The 22,109-nt window shown below is 37.5% G+C and overlaps 1 protein-coding gene across 1 annotated transcript in view; it reads left to right on the top strand.

Moving 5' to 3' along the window:
- The window catches only part of Dzank1 (double zinc ribbon and ankyrin repeat domains 1), a 77,411-nt gene that overhangs the window by 11,068 nt on the left and 44,234 nt on the right, over positions 1–22,109 (top strand). The window contains exons 4-10 of the mRNA XM_076848925.2: positions 2,652–2,763; positions 3,698–3,700; positions 4,137–4,233; positions 5,330–5,454; positions 9,194–9,279; positions 11,579–11,696; positions 21,195–21,308. Of these exons, the coding sequence (XP_076705040.2) occupies positions 2,652–2,763; positions 3,698–3,700; positions 4,137–4,233; positions 5,330–5,454; positions 9,194–9,279; positions 11,579–11,696; positions 21,195–21,308 (655 nt within the window). The remainder of the gene's footprint in view (positions 1–2,651; positions 2,764–3,697; positions 3,701–4,136; positions 4,234–5,329; positions 5,455–9,193; positions 9,280–11,578; positions 11,697–21,194; positions 21,309–22,109) is intronic.

Raw genomic sequence — 22,109 nt, forward strand, 5'->3', positions numbered from 1 at the left:
TATGACCTAGATCAAGTTGTGGAATATCCATAGATGCAGCTTCATAACTCCTTTGCAGCCATTCAAGTAACTTGGTATTTTATTGTGAGACTAGAGCTACACAAAAATAATTTTCTGTTTGGATGTACTTCATGTTGATACTTCCAAAGATACATAGTTAAGGTCTCCAGAATCTAGCCCTTAACAAAAGTTTATATATTTTTCACATGGGATTTGGGCTCTGAATAGGATTTACAATTCCAACCCCAGACCTAGTCCTTTTTCAGGATCATAATCAGGATGAAGTCCTTCTACTTAGCAGGCAACTTAAGCTGGACTTTGGGCTGTTTTTAGCTGGGATAGAGTCCATGGGTGAATACATTATCTGGGTCCCCAAGGAAAGGGCCAGCTGTGGTAGGGGAGACAACCTGGGCCTTACACCAGTAGAATAAGTGCAAGGTATCAGGCTTCCACTCTACAGGGTTGGAAGTGCACATTAAGGGAGCTCTGTGATTGTTCAGAATCTGAATGATCCCTGATTGAAGATGTTTGTGATATCAGGGAAGTGTGCTAATAAGTGCCGCAGCCCGGCTGGCTGGGCAAAATAACCGGGGGGTGACGAATAACTTGTGTACGTTGATGCAGCAGGAATAGGAGCCGTTTATTGTAGGATCTGAGCGATATTTATACATTTTACATAGCTTATCTAATTAGCATAAAATAGATACAGCAGTCAACCAATAAGGAATCTTCACACTTAATGGCTTGCTTTTGTTACTTTACAAATTACTCCCTCTGGCCTTTGGCCAGGCGCCATTCAGACTTGTTTACAGACTTTAATATTTCTCTGGCAAAATAACAGGTGCCAATCTGACTTGTTTACAGACCTTAATAATAAGGAGGACAATTAGATTTTAAATGCCATACCTAGAGCCAAAGGTGACCTTGCAGATGACTTGGATCCTGAGATAAATGAGTTAAGCATGTAGTTAATATAAATGATCATTTATATGTGCATTCACACATTTATGCATCTATAAATTTGGTTTTGATATTTTTAAGTATTTTCCCAGTGTTTAGCTACCTGTGATTCACTCTAGCCAGTGAACTTGCAAGTATCCTTGATTATAGAAAGCCAGGCATATTATTTCTTTACTATAGCCTCTCAGGCAGATAGTGGTTGTTTAGATGAATTTTATATATATATATATATATATATATATATAAAATATTTATTCTTTAGCTGCAGTTGGACACAATACCTTTATATTTTATGTGGTGCTGAGGATCGAACCCAGGGCCCCATATGTGCTAGGCAAGCGTTCCACTGCTGAGCCACAACCCCAGCCCTGAATTGTATATTTTTGAGAATTTTTTCTCCATCTTCCAAAATATAGCTTATAACTTCTGTATTATTTAATGTTAAGCATTTCTCAATTTCAAGCCTTTGGGGATGCTTATTTACTTAAAGGTTAACATTTTTTAAAAAATAGAAAAAATGAATGTGTAAAGAGTCTGAGAAATTGTAGAAAAAAATGCTAATGAAACTGACATAAAATATATCACAGACCAATATGAAAATCAAAGTGAAGCAGACAAAGGACAGACACTGAAGGAAGAAGATAGTTGAAATGTGAAAGTATTAAATGTCTGGGCAGATCAAACAAAATGACAGGCTGTGAGTCACCAGGGAGACATAGTTATATAGAGAGAGTAACACAGGAAACTGCTCCTGTTATAAGTTTTCAGTACACATCACATAAATACACCAAGAACTGGTTTCTGGAAATATAAACACGAAGGGAAGCCAGGCACGATGAAGGCAGTCTGACCACCTGAGACTCCCATACTGTAAGGAAGTTCAAGCTATCCATATGGAGGAAGAACCAGGATAGAAGAGAGAGGGAGAGGGAGAAGGGGAAAAGAGAAAGAAGTTATTTGAGGGAAGAACACATTTTGGAAATGCAGCCCAAATGAGCCTTCAGTTGACTCTACTTCTTCTGACACCTGATGTCAATCACATGAAAGAGAGCAAATGAGATCTGCCCAGCAGAGACCAGTTAATCCACAGATTTGTGTTTTAAGGCACTACATTTGTGGGGTACTGTGTTAGCTTTCCATCATTATGACAAAAATTTGAGAAAAATCAGCTTAAAGAAAGATTTATTTTGACTCATAGTTTTAAGGTTTCAGACCATGGTCACTTGGCCCCACTGCTTTGGGCCTATAGGAGGCAGAACATCCCAGCAGGAAGTGAGGGATGGAGAAAAGCTGCTTACCTTCCGGTGGCCAGGGAATAGAGAGGAGGGGCCAGGGTCCCATATCACCTTCAAGAGCATGCCTCAAATGACCTAATTTCCTTCCAGTAGTCCTCAACACCTGAAGGTTCTACTGTCCTCCACAAGTACCATCAACTGGGACCAAGCCTTCAACATGTGTGCTTTTTGGGGATATTTAAGATTCTGACTACAGCAGGTGATTTGTTACACAGTTAAAGACGCCCAAACAGAATGAGATTAGGACAGACTTGAAAATTAAGTTTTGATTTCTTCAATTTCAAATGAAATACATTTCAGACCGAGGCTAAGGAACTTTAAAGGGAGTCATTTTAATTGCTAGCTACCTTTTCTTTGAATCTTTGCATAACACACTCTTTCTTTTTTTATTTTCAGAGACTGCAGACAGAGTGGAATTGTAACTAAGGTATTTCAGGTAGATTATGAACCACCAAATACAGTTTCTTCTGAAGACAATGTTGAAAATATTCTCAAAGTTTCTTCAAAGGCAAGTACTGATATAATACATTCAGGTTATTACTATATTCTTCATCTGTCCTTCTCGGTGGGCACATCTTCCCTTTCATTACATCACCTCTGCTTATAGTCAGGTCCTAATTTAAGTAAAGTCAGTATCAGCCATTGCGAAGTATCTTCACTGATTCCTCAACCTTTGGTCAATTTCTCCTCCACTTTAGAGATTAGAATTTCTACCCAGCAACACTGCCCACACTCCAGTGTCTTCAGTGGCTCTCCTTACCTACTGAAGAAAGCAGAAAATTTTAGCCTGCCATGCAAGTAATCAGTGTTCATTCTTGGCCAGGCTTTCTTGCCTTGACTGTAATTTTCCCCCTGTGTAAACTCCAGTTAAATTAAACTTATACATGGTGCTTTATCACTGCACCAAGTCTTCTCCTTTTAAAAACACTTTGATCATGTGATTATTTGGTTCTTTGTCAGTCTTTGCCATGTGCTGTAAGCTCCAAGGTGGCATAGAGTGTGGCTGCCATACTCAAAACCTTGCTCAAGAGAAGGCAGGAGAGGGTGATGAGTATATATGTGGTAAATAGGTTCATCAGGCCAGGAGAAGCTCCCAGTGGGCATAGACTTCTGTTCTGTTGAAATTTTCATTCCCAAAGACTCATCTCTTTGGAGAAAATTCAAGCTTTGTGAAGATATTTGAAATTTCAGTCCCTACATTGTTGGCATAGATAATAATAGATCCAAGTAACACGGCCAGAGGACAGACTAGTCCATGGTAAGGCAACTAATCAAGAAGTCTCAGTCAGAGTTAACACAGAAAGTTTTTGGTGGTATCCCTTAAGTGAACCTGAAGCCAGCAAAGAGGCTGTAGCACCAAAGGGTGGGTGCAGGCATGGGGTGGGGCTCTTAGTGTATTCAGGGCAAAGGCAGCCAGCAGAGACTGAGCCCACATGTATCAGCAGGTGCTCGGGTTTGTATCAGGTATAAAGAAAAAAAAAATCTATGGAGAGAAAGTCAGAAATAAGAGTATTTAAGGCCCTGTAGACAGGCTGTGCACATAAGTCCTATCTTGGTCTGATCCCACCCTACCTCTGCCCTGAGGATCTGCTGGTCCCCTTGTTTTTACTCTCCCATGAATGTAACATCCTACCTTCATGTGCTGCTCCCTGCATCCTGGTTTGGCCACTTGACTTGAGACCTAGACATGCTACTAGCCAAAAGCCCAGATTCAAAGCTCTGTGTTTCCCCACAGTAAGGTGAAACAGAGATTACTTTGTAAAAACTACTGTAAACCATTTCAAGGAAGAAATGTATGCCATGACACTGTCTCTATCATGTAGCTTTTAATTTTCATATTCTTAATAGATATCAAGTGATATGTAATCTCTTCATTCCTAGGAATTAAAAAATGGATTTGTTGGACCAAAATTAAAGAAGAAATATAAGAACACTGAAAATAAACCTAGTTGGAATGTTAACCTTAGAAAGTTTCCAGGTATGATGTGATAGCATGAAGATAAGGTTCACTATTTATTCTAGACCCACCAAATGTTCACTGCATGTTCACTGCATGTTCTCTTACTTGCAGAAGTGTTGGAATAAGAAACACTAGAATAGGAAAGTAGGCTGTAATTTGAATTCTAGTGCTGTCCTAGATAACTAGCCTAAAGCCATGAAGGATAACCAAGCAGCCCAACAGTGTTATATTTATTGATTCATTGCATTGAGGGGACCACACACCATGGAATCATGGTGTGTCTCATCAAACAAGGGAAAAGATAAAAGTTGAAGGGTTTGGGGAAACAGAGACGTTTGGTTGAAATTGAAATGAAAGAAGAGGTCTGGGGATATGGCTCAGTGGTAGAGCACTTGCCTAGCATATTCAAGGTCCTGGATTGTATTCCCAGTGCCTCAAAAATTAATATATAAATAGTTTACAAAATAAATGAAAGCAGAGTTTTAATAGGCTCAAAGCAGAGCTAACTATGTGGGAACTGAAGCATCACGTGTGCACTGAAATTCTGTCACTTTGTAAACTATAGATACACATGGAACATTATGTTCAGAGACCCTACTATGCAGCTCAGCACAAGGATTAGAAACTGAGACTTCTTCTCTCTGTGACTTAAATTCTCCTGGCAAGAGTCAATATTTCGATATTTGTTCTTACTGATACAATTTGAAACAGAAGAATTTCTGATAATCTATGATTTTTGAGAACAATTTTTCCTCAACAAATGAGCAATAGATTACTTCAAGAGGAAGCTGTTATGACATTTCTCAGCTGCAACATATGTCCTTGGGAGAACACCTAGCCTTGCAATTAGATTGATCTGTCTGTTTTCCTAGGATGATGTGGGATGTTATAGAATGTAACAAGGAAGATAATTTTCTCAGTCTGGGCTTATTTTTCCTTTCTCAGTTCTTATTCACTAAGTTGGCGAGGGTAACTCTTTATATAATTGTTACTTCTAGGGAGAGAATGTGATGACATTGGTCCCTTATTTAAAAGCTTTCTAACCACACAGACATTTGCATTATTTAACATAATTACAGATGCTCACAGAACAATGTTTTTAATATAATTGCAGACCTTGAGATAGATGAAAGAACTGACCCTAAAACTCTGAAAGATCTTCGCTTCTCAGAAAGCCCATTAGAAATCCCAGCTTACCATGAAGGATCAAGTTCTAGACCACCCACTCAACAGTCCCAGGTAACTTTTAAGGAAAATCTGTAGGGTGTGAAGCTACCTCCCATGTTTTTAATGCCTTCCATGAACTATTTTAAGGCAGCTTTTCCCAGCCTTTTGACCATGTGCCAGTGTTGGCAATACTGTGTTGCACAAGAAAAGTCTCTATATATTCATTCATAGGGCTGTCATTGTATTGGGCTTGTGGGCAAACAGATAATAATCAAGTAATTAATCACACAAAAAATGTTAAACAGTAGTAAGAGTCACAAACAAGACAAGCAGGATAATGAGGTAGATCAATGATTCTCAACTTAAGTGGGGTCACCAGACCAGCAGCATCAATATCACATGGGAGCTTATTTGAAATGCATATTCTCAGGCCCTGCTGAATCAGAGACTCTGGGTCTGACCACAGTGATCTGCATTTTATTTAACCCTCCTTTTGATGCACCCTCAAGTTAGAGAGGCCCTGAGATTGAGAATGTCTGTGAAGGAAGAACAAGTGTTGTTTAAATTGGGAGAGGGACTTCCTTGAAGAGGTGACATTTGAATTGGACTTTGGAGATGAACTTTCAGAAGCCGGCAACGTAAAGATCTTGGGGGAAAACATTCAATAACAGTCAAAATGAGGACAGCAAAGTGAGGGATCTCAAGGAAGCTGGTGTGGATGAAGCTTGATGAGCAAGGTAGGAGATGACGGGGGAGGTGAGCTGGGAGCAGAGTGCCTAGATCTGTGGTTCTCAGATATGGCTGCACATCAGATTTACTTAAGGTATTTCAGACCAATCCTGGGACCTAATCTTGAAAATTTGGGTTGGTTTGTTGTTTGGCATGGTTTGTTTTTAAAAATGCATTGTCAAGTGATTCTAATGTGCAAACATGATTGAAAATCACAAATGCTAGTCCCATTGTAAAGAATTGGGATTTTTTCCTAATTGTAAGGGGAATATATATGGAGCATAAGACATAATTCCATTCATATTTTAAAGTTCCTCTTGTGCCAGAGATTAGACTATAGAAGACAACAAGGGGAACATCATTTCCAAGGTGTTTGCTCCAGGCAAGAGATGATAGTATCTTGGACAAAGGTGGCTCTTCCTTACCTACTGAAGAAAGCAGAAAATTTTAGCCTGCCATGCAAGTAATCAGTGTTCATTCTTGGCCAGGCTTTCTTGCCTTGACTGTAATTTTCCCCCTGTGTAAACTCATTATGTTTAATAACCTTATTTAGAATTTTGACAATTATTAAATTTTGAAACACTGTGGGAGCCAATATAAATGGTCCACGGGCCAAAGGAAACTCAGTAGCACACCATATTTGGCCAATTGAACCACCATTTTGTGGCTTCTGGTATAGGCCTGTTAGATGTAACTTGAAAACATAAAAAGAAAAAAAAGTCCTGTGGCTGTCATCTCTCCCCACTATCCCTGTGGCCTGCAGAATGAAATCTGAAGTCCTAAGCCTGGCATTGTCGTGGACCAAAAATTTACAGGGGACAGGTAGGCCTAGAGTTCACTACATATATTGTCAACATGAACTCAAGCAAGTGACCCAATCTTTCTTGCCTCATCTCATAAATGGAAATTATATATTTCTCTTGGTATGATATACTCAGATGCACACAGTATCCTTTCTCTAAAACTCGTGTCAAAATGCATGACTGAATCCAATCATAAAGAAACATGATAAAACCAATTCAAAGGATATCCTTGGGCTGGGGATGTGGCTCAAGCGGTAGGGCGCTTGCCTGGCATGTGTCCGCCGAGAACTAAAAAATAAATATTAAAAAAAAATTCTCTCTTTCTCCCTCCCCCCCACTCTCTCTCTTAAAAAAAAAAAAAAGTAAAGGATATCCTTTGAATTAACTGGTCTGTTACTCTTTTAAAATGTCAAGATCATGAAAAATAAAGAGAGAACTATCTAGGTCAGAGGAGACAATAGGGACATGATGCCTAAATGTGGTACTAGGAAAAAATATACAATTGTAAAAGACATCATCTGCACAACCGATGAAGTCTAAATCAAGATCTGTGGATGAGATAGTAGTAGTGTACCATTTAATGGTAACTTTCTGACTTTGATACCGTGTTGTGTAAGAGGACAGCCTTGTACTTAAAGAACTAGGAATATAGAGACAAAGTGTGCACTCAGTTATTTAGGGGCAAAGGAACATCACGACTGCAGCCTATTCTCACATAATTCAAAGGTAGAGAAAGAAGGAAAATGGAGAAAAATACTAATGTAAACAATTGGTCAGTCTGGCTGGACTAGAGTACTATCCATGTGATTTTTTTGTAAGTTTGAAACGATCTCAAAATAAGATGTTAAAATAAAATGGGGGTAATGTAACCTGTATCAGAGGGTATGGTGAATGTCAAGGAGATAAGGGCTGTGACATGGTAGGCACATTTTACTATTGTCAAACCCTCACTGTGGGTTAGCTTTTTCCTTTTTTGTGCCTTCTCCAGCCACAGATAAGGGCATGCCCTGCCCTACCATGGTGCTTTTGCCAGTGCGTTTCCTCTCCTGGAAATTCCCTTTGTCTTTCTGTTCACTTGACAAACTTTTCTTTACTCTCTCATTACCCATTTACCATCTCTGAGAAGCCCTTCAGGCCTGGAGCAAGTGAATGTGATTATTCCCTCATCTAAGTTCCTGGGGCTCAACCCAAATGTTTCTGTGGTGACCCTATTTTGTATATGTACACATTTGGCTCCTTGAGGGCAGGGACCATGTATCTGTGTTAGATACTGGAGTGCCTGGCACAAAGTGGATGCTCAAAATAAAAACTTAATCAAATGAGTTAAATATTTCTGGATAACACCAGACAGTTGCTGCACCTATTCTATATAGATGAGTCCTTCTGAGTTTCCTAGAAATACAGTCCTTGAGAAAAATGAATACAAGACCCAGCTATACCACACCTTGGTATTTGTCCTAAAGGATTAAGGTCATCATACTGCAGCAATATATGCAGCATATCCATGTTTATAGCAGCACAAGCCACAGTAGCTAAACTATGGGACCAGCTAGATATCCATCAACGAATGAATGGATAAAGAAAATGTGGTATATATACACAATGGAGTTTTATTCAGCTATAAAGAAAAATGAAATTATGTCATTTGCAGGAAAATGGATGGAAATAAATACCATAATGTTAAACAAAATAAATCAAACTCAGAAGGTCAAGGGACATATGTTTTCTTTCATATGCAGAAGTTAGAGAGGAAAAATGAAAAGAAAGGGGAGGCAGATTTAATGAAAACCAAAGGGAGATAAGTAGAGGACAGGGACCAGGAGGTGGAAGGTGAGGAGGGGTGGGGAGTGCTGGGGAGTGATATTGGCCCAATTATATTGTTATATCCTGTGCATATACTAATAAATAATAACAAATCCCATCATTATATACAACTATTATGCACCAATAAAAGATGCAGGAAAAAAAATGAATACAGTTTTTCAGTTCTAAAATCAGGTCTGTTTATAGTAAATTCAGGTATCTTTTATTGTAAACTTTCATTTTTAATGAAATATACATATCTAATTATGAATAGCATTTTGAATAATTTTTAAATGTTAGATACTGGAGTAATAATTACTTAGGACCTTTCACATCATGGTTTAAAAAGATGAATGCTTCAGCATTCATTATGCAACAAATGTTAAAATAAAATTTTCCATTAATTTTTCTATTCCATAGCCTTTATCAGGTTATATTGACTATATACCTCTATGTATCTATATTCTTAATTTTAGTCTCCTGGTTTTGCACACATAACTGGCCAGAAAAGTTTGACAAGAACAGAGATCATGAGGATTCAAAGAGAGACAGACTTCCTCAAGTATGTATCACATTCTCTACTGTCTTTAAGCCCACCATAATACATTGTGTCAATGTGTTTTCCTACCCATCTCTTTCTTCTTTCCTTCCTTCCTTCCTTTCTTTCTTATAATACTGGGGGATTGAACCCAGGGGCACTTTCCACTAAGCTACATATATACCTAGCCCTTTTTAAAATTTTTAAATTTTGATAAAGAGTTTCACTAAGCTGCAGAGGCTGCCTTTGAACTTGCAATACTCCTGCCTTAGCCTCCTAAGTCATTGGAATTACAGGTGTATGCCTCCACACCTGGCTTGGCCATAGCTTTTTAAATGAATTTGAATAGCTTTTAAAAGGTTTGATTGGCATAAGACAAACTGCATATATTTAAAGATTTCAATTGATATGTATATGCATTTTTATATATGCATATATATGTATATGTAAATGTATCCTGTATATATATAATATATATATCTTCCTATATACAGGATATATGAACATTTTATATAGGATATATGAAATCATATATGTGTGTATGTGTGTGTGTATATATATATATATCCTGTATATATGAAACTATCACAGTAATCAAGAGAATGAGCAAATTCATTACTTCCAAAAGTTTCTGACATTGTACCTTTTCATCCTTCCTCATTCCCAGGTAAATATTGATCTGCTTCTTGTCACCATATCTTAGTTTGCATTTGATTCCATATATGTGTGGAGTAATTTAGTATGTACTCTTTTTTTCTTTTTCTTTTTTTTTTTTTGGGGGGGGGCGGGTGTTCAGGCTTCTTTGACCAGCATAACTATTTTGAGATTCATTCATGTTTTTTCTTGTGTCAAACATCTGTGCTTTTCATTGCTGAGTTGTTATATTTATCATTGAGTTTCCATGCTATGGATAAGCCAGTTTGTTTATCCATTTACTTATTGAGAGTAGGTGTATAATTTCTAGATTGATATGAACATTTTACACATAAAGTTGATATGAACATTTATACAAATCATTGCATACATATATATTTTCATTTCCCTTCAGGTAAATATCTTGAAGGGGAATGACTGGGTTACATGATAGGTATATATTTTACTTTTTAAGAAACTATTCAGTTGTTCTGTGAACTAGTTGTATATTTTTATATTCTCACCAGCAGTGTTTGAGAATTCTAATTTCACCACATTCTCCCCCCACCCCTTTTGGTACTGGGGATTGAACCCAGGTGCACTTAACCACTGAGCCACATCTCTAGTCCTTTTTGTTTTTTATTTTGAGACAGGGCTTCACTAAATTGCTCAAGACCACACTAAGCTGCTAAGGCTGACTTTACATTTATGTTCCTTCTGCCTCAGCCTCCTAAATTGCTGGGATTACAGGCATGTGCCACCGCAACCAGCCAGTTTCACCACATTCTTTCCAACACTTTTATTTCTATTTTGATCATTCTATTGAAATTGTAATAGTATCTCATTGTGATTTTAATTTTTATTTTGCTGGTTACTACTGGTATTGTGTTTATTTGCCATCCATAAATCTTCTTTGGTAAATTGTCTGATCCAACTTTTGTAAAAAAATGGGTTATATATCTTTTTATTGTAGAGTTGTACATGTTTCCCTTTTTCAGATATATAGTTTGCAAATATTTTCTCCCAGTCTTTGGCTTTTCATTTTGATGAAGTTCACATTATCTGTTTTTGTTTTATACTTCATTCTTAGTTAATTATATTTAAGAGATCTTTTCTAAACCATGCACTAAGATTTTCTCCTAATTCTTTTCTAGAAGTTTATAGTGTTAGATCTTATACTTAGTATTTTAATTAATTTGCATATGATTGAGGTTCATAGTTTTGTATATAGATATTTGACTATTGCAGCTCATTTTCTTGAAAAAAAATTATCTTTCTTCAGTGATTAGTTTCGGAATATTTGAAAATCAATTTTTGATAATTGTGTGAATCCAGTTTTGAACTCTATTCTGTTCCACTGATGTTTCTCTCTTTATATTTTAGTCCAAGGATTGAACCCAGGGTTGCTCTACCACTGGACTACATCCCCCACTCTTTTTAAGTTTTGTTAAGACAGCATCTTGCTAAGTTGCCCAGGCTGGCCTTAAACTACAGGTTTCCACTCTGTGGCCACTTTGTAATAAAATGATCTGGAGAATTTTCTTCCTAGGACTTGTCCCATAGTTGCTAAGAGTGGTCTGCTTGTGTTTTGTTTCATTTTTAAAACTGTTTGAATACATTTAGATTTTCACCAATCTTCTTAAAGTGGATCAGTCTTCACATGGCCAGTCAGGAACCTGTTTTGTTACAGGTGTGCCCACTGTCTGGCTCCCCGCCCATCTGATCCCTTTGCTCGCTTCTGTCAAGAGTGTGGTGCTCCTGTCCCTCCCATATTTGGCTATCGTCTTCCACCCCCAGAAGGAGCGCAGGTGAGCAGCAAAATTCTTAAAAACATCTTTTATTGGTTTATGTGATCTTTATTTGCAGCAGTAAGACAGTGCCTGTATACATGAATCATAAACATTAAAACTTGTTGAAAGAATGTCTGGCAGATTAATCTATTACTGTCTAGATTCCAACTTAAGAATGGAAAAACCATTCATTTGCAGTGACATTTCTTTCCAATGCGGTGCAAAAGTACAGGCCCAGAGGAGATTGAAATCTTATTGTTTTAATGAGGCATACATAGATAAATAAATGTTTCCTATCTGTTTGCTATTTCTGCTTATAACCTGGGTACAACAAGGGAACATATTCTTTAAACAAATGGAAAAAAAGTACTAATTACTTTATAGCTCTCTATCTATAGATCCATAAGATGCATTGTTCTGTCCAAAGATTGACTTAGATTGATCAGTATATTTGAATTTTAAGACTTTGGCTGATTAAGTGTAGGTAATAATTACTATTATCCTACCACTAGTTTTGTAGTTAGAAGAGATGCTTCACCTGCTAACAATCAAAACCTTCACCTCTTAATATTGTTTTCTTTAAACTGGGCGTAGAAAATGAATAGAAAGATTTGTGATGTTGAGTGAGAAATGACTATGTTTAGAAAATATATATAAAATGATTAAAGATAGTCATTTAAAAGGTACTGATTTCAATGAACTCAGAATCCAGAGTTTAGAATTGAGTTATGACCTCAAGCAAGGAGTCAGGTACTAAATGGATATCATTTTTGGGGGGGGTGGGGGTACAAGGGATTGAACTCAGGGGCACTTGACCAGCCCTATTTTGTATTTTATTTAGAGTGAGAGTCTCACTGAGTTGTTTAGTCCCTCACTTTTGCTGAGGCTGGCTTTGAACTTGTGATCGTCTTGCCTCAGCCTCCCAAGCCGCTGGGATTACAGGTGTGCACCACCGTTCCCAGCTACTAAATGGGTATCTTTTTAAAACCTTCCTCCAATTTATTGTTCAAGATTGTTGTAAAAGCTAATTTAATATATTTTGAACTCCTTGAGAATTCCTTGAATAAGATAATACAGAAAATAAAACATGAACAGATCCCATTAGTTTGAATTTTCTGTTTTTTTCAGTTAGTACAATGTCAAGGTTATTTCCTTTTGCCAAGAGAAAGATTTTCAGAACGTTCTTTGTCTTTGCAGGGAGAAAATGTTATTAGATGTTAAAATATTTTTAATGAATCATAAAACATTCATGTTGCTCCCCAAATTATATTTATATTGGTACAATAACAATCTATCTTATATAAATAGCTTTGTAAGGGGCTGGGGATGTGGCTCAAGCGGTAGCGCGCTCGCCTGGCAAGCGTGCGGCCTGGGTTCGATCCTCAGCACCATGTACAAACAAAGATGTTGTGTCCGCTGAAAACTAAAAAATAAATATTAAAATTCTCTCTCTCTCTCTCTCTCTCTCTCTCTCTCTCTCTCTCTCTTTAAAAAAATAAATAAATAGCTTTGTAATTTAAACTAACAATAATTTATTGAGTACTTACTGTGTCCTGCTCTCCACTAGTCTTTTTGGACTCAAAGATGTAGGCCTATATGGCCCTCTGTTAGGCATTTCTCCTTTGCCAGTTGGCTGGATGTTAGTTTTTGTCAAAAAAGGAATTCTGCAAGAGAATGGGCTTCATGGGCTTCTCTTCCTGCTTCTGGTGTGCTTTCCTTTCTCTTTGCTTCTGTCATGCTCAACTAAGTGGCAGAACACCCAGCTGTGCTGAATTCTATGAATTTTTTTTTAAATTTTTAGTTGTAGTTGGACACAATACCTTTATTTTATTTGTTTATTTTTATGTGGTGCTGAGAATCAAACCCAGCACCTTGCACATGCTAGGTGAGCGCTCTACTGCTGAGCCACAACCCAGTCCCAAATTCTGTGAATTTTGATGGTATCACATGGATAACTTCTCAGTGAGTTCCACCAGTACCCCAACCAGCTTCCCAGATAGTCTCTCAGGCACCCCAGTGGACAGCTCCCCAGTAAGTTTGAGCAGCATCCCAGTATGTTTTCTTTCATTAGAAAGAACCCAGTGGGTAGCTTTTTCTTGGCCACCCTGATTAGTATCACTTCAGCAAACTGATCAGACATCTGCTGGAACAGACACACCCCATTCAGTGAAATCCAATTTCACCCTTAAAGGTGGGGTGAAGTGAGTGCCTCTTCTTTATTTGATCCTCCTCAGATTCTCTGCCTTAGCCATTCAGGTAGTGGCTCCTCCCTATGTTTGGTATTCCTATATCATGTGGAGTCTGCCTGCCCATTAATAGTTAATCCCCTGTTGCTGGTTAATAAATTATTTATATTAATTTTCCCCTGTTCAAATAACTGGGTAGATTCTATCTTATGACTGTATTATGACTGTTACAGAATTGGTGATGGGTCCCAGGAAATAAACCTGTGAAGAAGGAATATTGAAAATGGTTTGTTCTTGTCCTTTGCTTGAGAGCAGGGCTGAGCTCTTTGTCAATGATAAATAGGATTCTGGTAATCTCTTGCATGAATTGGCATCAAAGTTAATCAAGCTATCACCAGTGGCTGATTATAATGAAGTTCCAATTGCAGCAAGTATTCTGAGTGGTGGCCAAGTAGCTGCAGTACTTTGTTTTGAAGGGGGAGGTTACTGGGGATTGAACCCAGAGGCTCTTTACCACTGAGCTACATCCCCAGTCCATTTATATTTTATTTGAGACAGGATCTCACTAAGTTGCTTAGGGCCACACCAAGTTGCTGAAGCTGGCCTCAAACTTGAAATCCTCATGCATTAGCCTCCTGAGTAGCTGAGATTACAGGCATATACCATTGTGCCTGCCAGTAGCTGTTGTACTTGACTGCTGTGACAGTAACGATGGCTACAAGGATTATGGCACAGGATGTGTTCTCCTGAGTCCAGGAACATTCACAGAAAGAAAATGACAAACTCAGGACCTTTAATTCAGGGTCTGAGAAATAGAGAGCTCCCATAACACCCTATTCTTTTCTCCATGAAAAAAAAAAAATCTATTTCTTGTAGCCCAAAGCTTATATTTAAACAATCAAACATTTAACTGTGTATTTTGGCTTCACCTTATCACTAATTTCCTGTGTGAAAGTTAGGGCATTAATTACAAAAAAATGGAATCCTGAAATGTGGCTATTAGGTTAGACCCAGAAGAAACTGACAAACTTAAACTCTTGTAACATTGGGTCTGGCTTGTCTGTAGCTGGAACCTGCCTGCTGGTCTGAGGGTACTAACCTTCCTTTTCATGAAATTTTTGTGACAACCATACTTGGGGTAGATGCTTTCATGGGGGATGTCCATTCTCTCTAAGACTCACTACAACGACCTGCAGCATTACTAAGGTCCTACTCCAGCAGTATGATCCAGGAGAAAATAGCTTACACACAAAAATAGAAATAAGATTTTGCTAATATATATTTTCAGAATCTTGTAGAACAGGTGGGAGTAGATTTTAAGTGAAGATAGAATATAATACTAAAATGGGCCGAATTCTTTGATATCTGCACACCTTCGGTTTAAATGGGCTAACTAACACAGCTGGAGTGACTAACAGGCTGCTTGGTTGACTAAAACCTAGACTTAGTAATAACCTATGTTTAACAGCATAGAGGTACCAGAAGTTAATTTTCTCATACCAGAGTTAATTTCTCTATAGGCTGGAAATCCAAGATCAAGATTTCAGCATGGTTAGTTTCTCTTGAGGCCTCTCTCCTTGATTTGCACATGGGCACTTTGCCACTATGTCCTCACATGACCTTTCCTCTGTGCACACATCCCTGTTGTCTCTTCTTTAATTATGAATTTTAGAGGAGCACAGTTCAGTCTATAATACCCAACAACATGTGCAGGAGGGTATCCAAAGACTTAGGAAAATAAAATAAAATTTTATTATGTGGATCTGTACCCCACAACTCTTAGAAGTATCTACTGTACCTCCTTTTAAAATACAATTATCAGTATGATCTTGAGAGGTACATTAGTGAGAGGAGCACCTGTATTTCTTTTTTTCCCTATGTTTTTTATTATGCATTATAGTTGTGTATAATGATGGGATTTTTTGTTGTGATGTATTTTTACATGCACACAATGTAACAATATAATTTTGTCCTATATCACTCCCCAGCACTTTTCCCTTCCTCAGCCCCTGCTTTTTTTTTTTTTTTTTTTGTACCAGTGATTGAACCCAAGGGTGCTTAATGCTGAGCCACATCCCCAGTCCTTTTTATTTTTCATTTTGAGACAGGGTCTCACTAAGTTCCAAAGTCCTCACTAAGTTGCTGAGGCTGGCTTTGAACTCCTGATCTTCCTGCCTCAGCCTCTGGAGTTGCTGGGATTATAGCATGTGCCAATATACCCAGGAGCACCTGCATTCTTTTTTTTTTTTTTTTTTTTTTTTTTGTGTGTGTGTGTGTGTGTGGTGCTGGGGATTGAACCAAAGCATGCTAGGCAAACACTCTACCAACTGAGCTATACCCTCAGCCCCAGCAGCTGCATTCCTAAAAAGCTCTGTGGCTTCTTTCTTTTGTAGGCCAGATATGATCATGGAGGATACTGCCATTTTGATGGGCTCCCTGATCTTAGTGGGGCTACCTGGATTCCAGAGCAGCAGAGGTCAAATGCCAGCAGCTAATTGCCAAATACAAGGACAGTAGTGCTGCTTCAGTAATCAGAATCTCACTGATCCTGGTCTTCCTAGGAATGAAATAGCTGAGTAGCCTACTGATGTATTCCTTGGCCCATATAATTGAACAACCAGCAGATCTTGTAACCCCAAATTAACATTGGGGTTACATTGGACCACTACATTGGACCACCCAAGTTTCTCACCTAGTTTACAGACATAAGTCAGGTTTATCAATCCAGAGTCTGTTGACTGAAGAGGAGACCAGCTCTCCTTAGAAAAAGACTGCAGCTTGGCATATACATATCATAAATCTTCCTTGAAGTCTTTCCCAAAAGGACTGGTGGCTTTCAATAGAGTCACTATGCTTTGGGGGAAAAGTAATGCCAAAACCACTGAGGGATTGCTAGCTACTGACTATGATTTCAAGCTGATTCTTGGAGATTTAAAGCATCGCTAAGATCTGCCAGTAAAAGTTGAGATGTCAGGTGCTCAGGTGATTGATAGAGCTTTACCTCGAGTCTGACTCATAGTTTTTGCTTCATATATTTGGGGGGCTTGTTATGTTTGTGCTATAATCTGAAAGTTTGTGTTCCTCCAAATTGATATGTTGAAATCCTTAACCCCCTAGGTAATAGTATTATGAGGTAGGGCGTTTTGGAGTTAAGTTAGATCATGATGGTGGACTCCTTATGAATGGTATTAGTGCCCTTTAAAAGAGACCCCAGGAAGACTGTTTGCCCTTCCATCATGTAAGGATATAGCTAGAAAGTGCCTCTAAGGCAGAGAGTAGCACCTAGATCTTGGATTTCTCAGTCTCTAAACCTGTGAGAAATTTCTATTGTTTTTAAGTCACTTAATTTATTATTATAGCAACTTGAATGAACTAAAACAGTTCATAAACACTTTAAAGAGTTATATATTCCTGATTTGTTGAACTTTTCATTCACAAAATATTTCTCCTTGACTTTAGAAGTATTCCTTGTCTTAAATCCTTTATTCTCTGATACTTATGCAACCCCTCCAGCTTTCTTATGCTTACTGTTGGTATTGAATATCTATCTATATACATACATATGTGTGTAATTATATATATATATATATATATAAAATGACAAGATGTCTATGTCACCTGTACATATTGAATGTATAGAATTGTGATTAAGCCAGGTCCTCAACCCTTTTTTATATTTCACTTAGAGAAAGGGTTTCACTGAGTTGCTAAGTGCCTCGCTAATCTGCTGAGGCTGGTTTGGATCTCATGATCCTCCTGCCTCAGCCTCTCAAGTTGCTGGAATTACAGGCATGTGCTATCGTGCCTGGCCCCAGGACTTTTTGTTTTTTGTTTTGAGACAGGGTCTTGCTAAGTTGCTTAGGGACTCACTGTGTTGCTGAGGCTGGCTTTGAACTTGTGATCCTCCTGCTTTAGTCTCTGGAGCCACTGGGATTACAGGCGTGTGCCTCCATGCCCAGTCAGATCTTACTTTTTTATCCATTCTGATAACCTTTGCTGTTTGGATGTGGTTTAGTCTTGTCCCATTTAAGTACACTTGGATGTGGTAGAATTTACATATGTTGTTTGTTTTCTTTTTTAAATGTCAGTGGACCTTTCTTTTATTCATTTATTTATTTGCAGCATGACAACATGCTAGGCAAGTGCTCTACCACTGAGCCATGACTCCAGCCCATGTTGTTTATTTTCTGTTTATATTTTTCATTCCTTTGCTTTCCCTTTATTGCTTTCTTTTGTGGTAAATGTTTTTAATGTGCCACTTTAATTCCTCTGTTTATCTTTTAAAACTATTTTTAAAGTTATCTGGTGCTTTAGGAATTATAATATGGACCTTAATTTATCACAGTCTATTTTAGAATATCTTAACTTAATTTCAATAAAATATAGAAATTTCCCTTCAATATATCTACTTTTCTTCTCCCTCTCTTTATCTCTTTTTACGTGTTTTAACTTAAAAATACGGTATTATAGAATCTTATGTCATTTAAAGGAGATAAGAAAAATTATCTTTGGAGTTATTGGTATTTACCCCTATATTTATTATATCTTGTTCTTTCATTTCTTTCTGTGAACTCAGGCTATCACTTATTTCTTCATCTCTTATTTCTCATAAGATATATCTGCTAGCAATTTCTCTCTGTTTTTTGTCTGAGAAACCTTATTTTTTCTTAATTTTTGAAGGATAGTTTTTCTGGGTATGGAATTCTTATTTGGCAGTCATTTTACCTTCTAGTTCTTTGAGTATGTCATTATACTACTTTCTGGCCTCTACTGTTTTTGATTTACATGATAGTCTTTCTCTTGCTGCTTTCAAATTTTTATCTTTGTCTTTAATACTCAACAATTTGATTATAATTGTGTCTAAATGTGGATCTTTTTTGTTTATCTTTCTTGAGTTTATTTGATCTGTAGATTAGTGTTTTTCTTCCAGTGTGGAAACTTATAGCCATTAGTTTTTCAAGTTCTTTTTCTGTGTGTTTTTTTCCTTTCCATTACATGCATGTTGTTATACTTGATGTTGTTTCATGGGTTTTTTGTGATCTACTGATTTTTTTTCAGTGTTTTTTCTCCTTGATTGAATAATTGAACTATATGCAAAGTTACTGGTTGTTTCCTCTGTTATCTGTGGTCTTCTAAATACCTCTAGAGATGTTTTTATTCTAGACATTTTACTTTTCAACTTAAGGTTTTGATTTAATTATTTTTTTAAATTTATATCTATTGAGATTCAATATTCATCAGATCTTATTATCACCCTTTCTTTAATTTTATAAACATGATTTCCTTTAGTTCTTTGAACAATTTTTTAATAAAAACTGCTTTGAAATTTTTGTCTGTGGCCAAAAAAAACCGCAGAACACTCTGAGGAAGACAGAAGCCTGTCTGCTTTTCCCACCTCAGACATTCCAAAATGCTGTATAATTCCAGGATGCTGTATGATCAGAGGAGGCTGGGGCAGATGCAGATAGGCTCTGCAGGCCACACAGAGAACATACCCAGATTTGAGCTTGGAAATAGGAGGGACATGAAAATGTTTATAAATGGAGCCTCAGCCTGTTCAAAGGAGAGCATTACCTATACAGTTATTTATACAATACTAATTCTCATTGGTACTATTTCAAGGAAGACACTCAGGCCACTTCATTCAATATGTAAAGGTGACATAGACATTCTTGTCTTTAACTTCACTGAGAGGTGAGATGATCATAATTGAAAATAAAAAGGCAAATCAGGCTTGATGACACACACCTATGTGCCAGGAGGCTGAGGCAGGAAGACTGCAAGTTCAAGGCCAACCTCAATGGGGCCCTAAGCAATTAGTGAGACCTTATCTCAAAATTAAAAAAAAAAAAAAAAAAAAAAAGAGCTATAGGTGTGGCTCAGTGGTAGTGGGCCTCTGGATTCAAACCCCAGTACCACAGGGCAGGGAGGGGGTGGTTTAAGGATGTCGTTCTTTGGTAGAGCACTAGAGCACTTGCCTTGAGTGAACAAGTCCCTAGGTTCAGTCCCCAGAACACCCCCCACACATACACACAAAGCAGGGGGAAAAACTGAGAATTATTAAGCCTAAAATTCTGCTTTTTAGACTAGTATTTGGGGGAAAAAATCTTTGTCTGCTTAATCTAGCATCTGAGGACCCACAGATATAATTTCTCTTAACTCTTTTTACCCTTAGTATGGGGCACACGTTCTTGTTTTTTTCTTGAGTAGTGAACATTTTAGATAATATACTATAACAATTCTGAATTCTTATTTTTTCCCCTGTAGGGAGTTGTTTTTTGTTTACTTCGATTAAATCTTTAATGTCTCTCTTCTTCAAAGTTTAGTCACTGATATCAGGATTTCTTTTCTTTTCTTTTTTTTTTTTTTTTTTTCTCTCTTTTGTTTAGATATTTAAACCTGGAGTTATCTTGGGTTTCTTAATGTTCAGCTGAAGATTGACCAGAAATTTTGCTCAAGTACTTCAAGGCAATAAGGCTTCCACTCTAAGCTGATAGATCTGTGTGGGGGCTGGGTAGACTATTAAACACCAGACTGTTTTCAAGTTTGCCTAAGCTTTGACTTTATACTGAGCTCTCTTGCCTTTCCATATGCAGTCTCCATTGGCTAGGGATACGTGGGTGGCTTGGGCCCATTTTGGCTTACGTAGAACAAGTGCATAAGCATGAGTCATGGAAAGATACATGGAGAATTTATCATGAATGACATCCTGGAACTCCCTGTTAAACCCTTGGTCAATTCCCAGTCTATCAATCACCACAAACAGGACCATGATCTCAGACCAGATCCTCCCTGTCTGCTTGCCACTGAGATTTTCATCTTAAGGATGCTCCAAATCAAGTGATCCCTGTCCATCAGCAGCCACAAAACTGTTGGTTTTCACAACCTGCCTTGTGGTGAAGCTATCACCAGATAGAGCTGGGAAGAAGGGACAAGCCCCACTCCGCCCCGCCAGAACATCACAGACTAGTATATTGTTAGCTGAATTTCAGTCATTTCCAGGAACTTTTCAGTTTTTGCCCACCTTTGGTTGACTGGCAGAGTGCTGACATGGTTGGTTTTTTACAGCTTTATTTGATGTTGAAATTACTTTTTGAGGAGAGGATTTATCGACCTCCCACTCCATCATGCTGTAAATTAGCGTTCTAGCATATTTGTATGTATTTCTCTTTTCTACAACAAACATATTTTTATTCTTAGTAGGAATAAAATAATATAAAGGTAGTTATTTTAAATACCTTTAAAAAGGCAAATTAAACCTTACATTCTGAGATCTATTCATACCTTAAGTTGTTGTATCCCAAGCAAACCTGATTTTTCCTTTGTGCAGATGGGCTTGTGTGCAGAATGTGGAAGCCTGGTCCCCATGAACACGCCCATCTGTGTGGTGTGTGAGGCCCCTCTTGCTCCACAGCTGTGGCCACAGGCAAGCCTCCACTTGAAGGTAATGAAATATGATTTTGAAAAAACCCGAATGAAATACATAGAAAGTGAGATACATAGGGTTTTCTTCAGCTGGTGGAGTGGGCTAACAAATAAAAGCTAACATTTGTTGAAAAAAATCCATTCAAATTTTGGGTAAATATGCTGCCCAAAAGATAACTTGTAATAGGATCTATAACATTAAAAAAAATAACTTAGACTGAACATTTTTCAAATATCCTAGACTTTGAATACAATACTCAAAGTGAGTGTAAGAGACATTAAGGTTACTTCCCTTGAGACAGAAAAGTATATTGAATGCATGATAATAAGTATATATTTAAGAGAAATAAAATGAGGATTATAGCAGAGCCTCCAAGGTGTTTCTAATATCTATTCTCTTTCTGCCATATTAATAGATTCTTTAGTTTATCACAAGGATCAGAAATGTAGGAATGTATTCCCTGAACATAGATTTGAAGGCCAAATTTCAGCATAACTAACAGTTTTTCCCCTGAGATATTTAAACTTTAACATTGCACATTATTTGGCTTATAATCTTGCCCTTAAGTGGCTTCATGCTTTTCTTTGCTCTGTTTAATTTGCTTTATTATATATAAACAAAGAATGCTTATAACTAGTCACATGGAAAAAAAAGTTACATATCATCACATAAAATTTAAAAAAACTTGACAAATGATGAAAACTTTTTGCTAGGATGGTTGAACATACAACTGTATCTTTTTCTTGATTTATAATTCCATTTACCTCCTCTGTAATCCCAAAGAAACATCAATAGGGGATGAAATATATTTAATTAAGG

The sequence above is a fragment of the Callospermophilus lateralis genome, chromosome 3 (assembly GCF_048772815.1).
Source record: "Callospermophilus lateralis isolate mCalLat2 chromosome 3, mCalLat2.hap1, whole genome shotgun sequence".
NCBI classification, from domain to species: Eukaryota; Metazoa; Chordata; class Mammalia; order Rodentia; family Sciuridae; genus Callospermophilus; species Callospermophilus lateralis.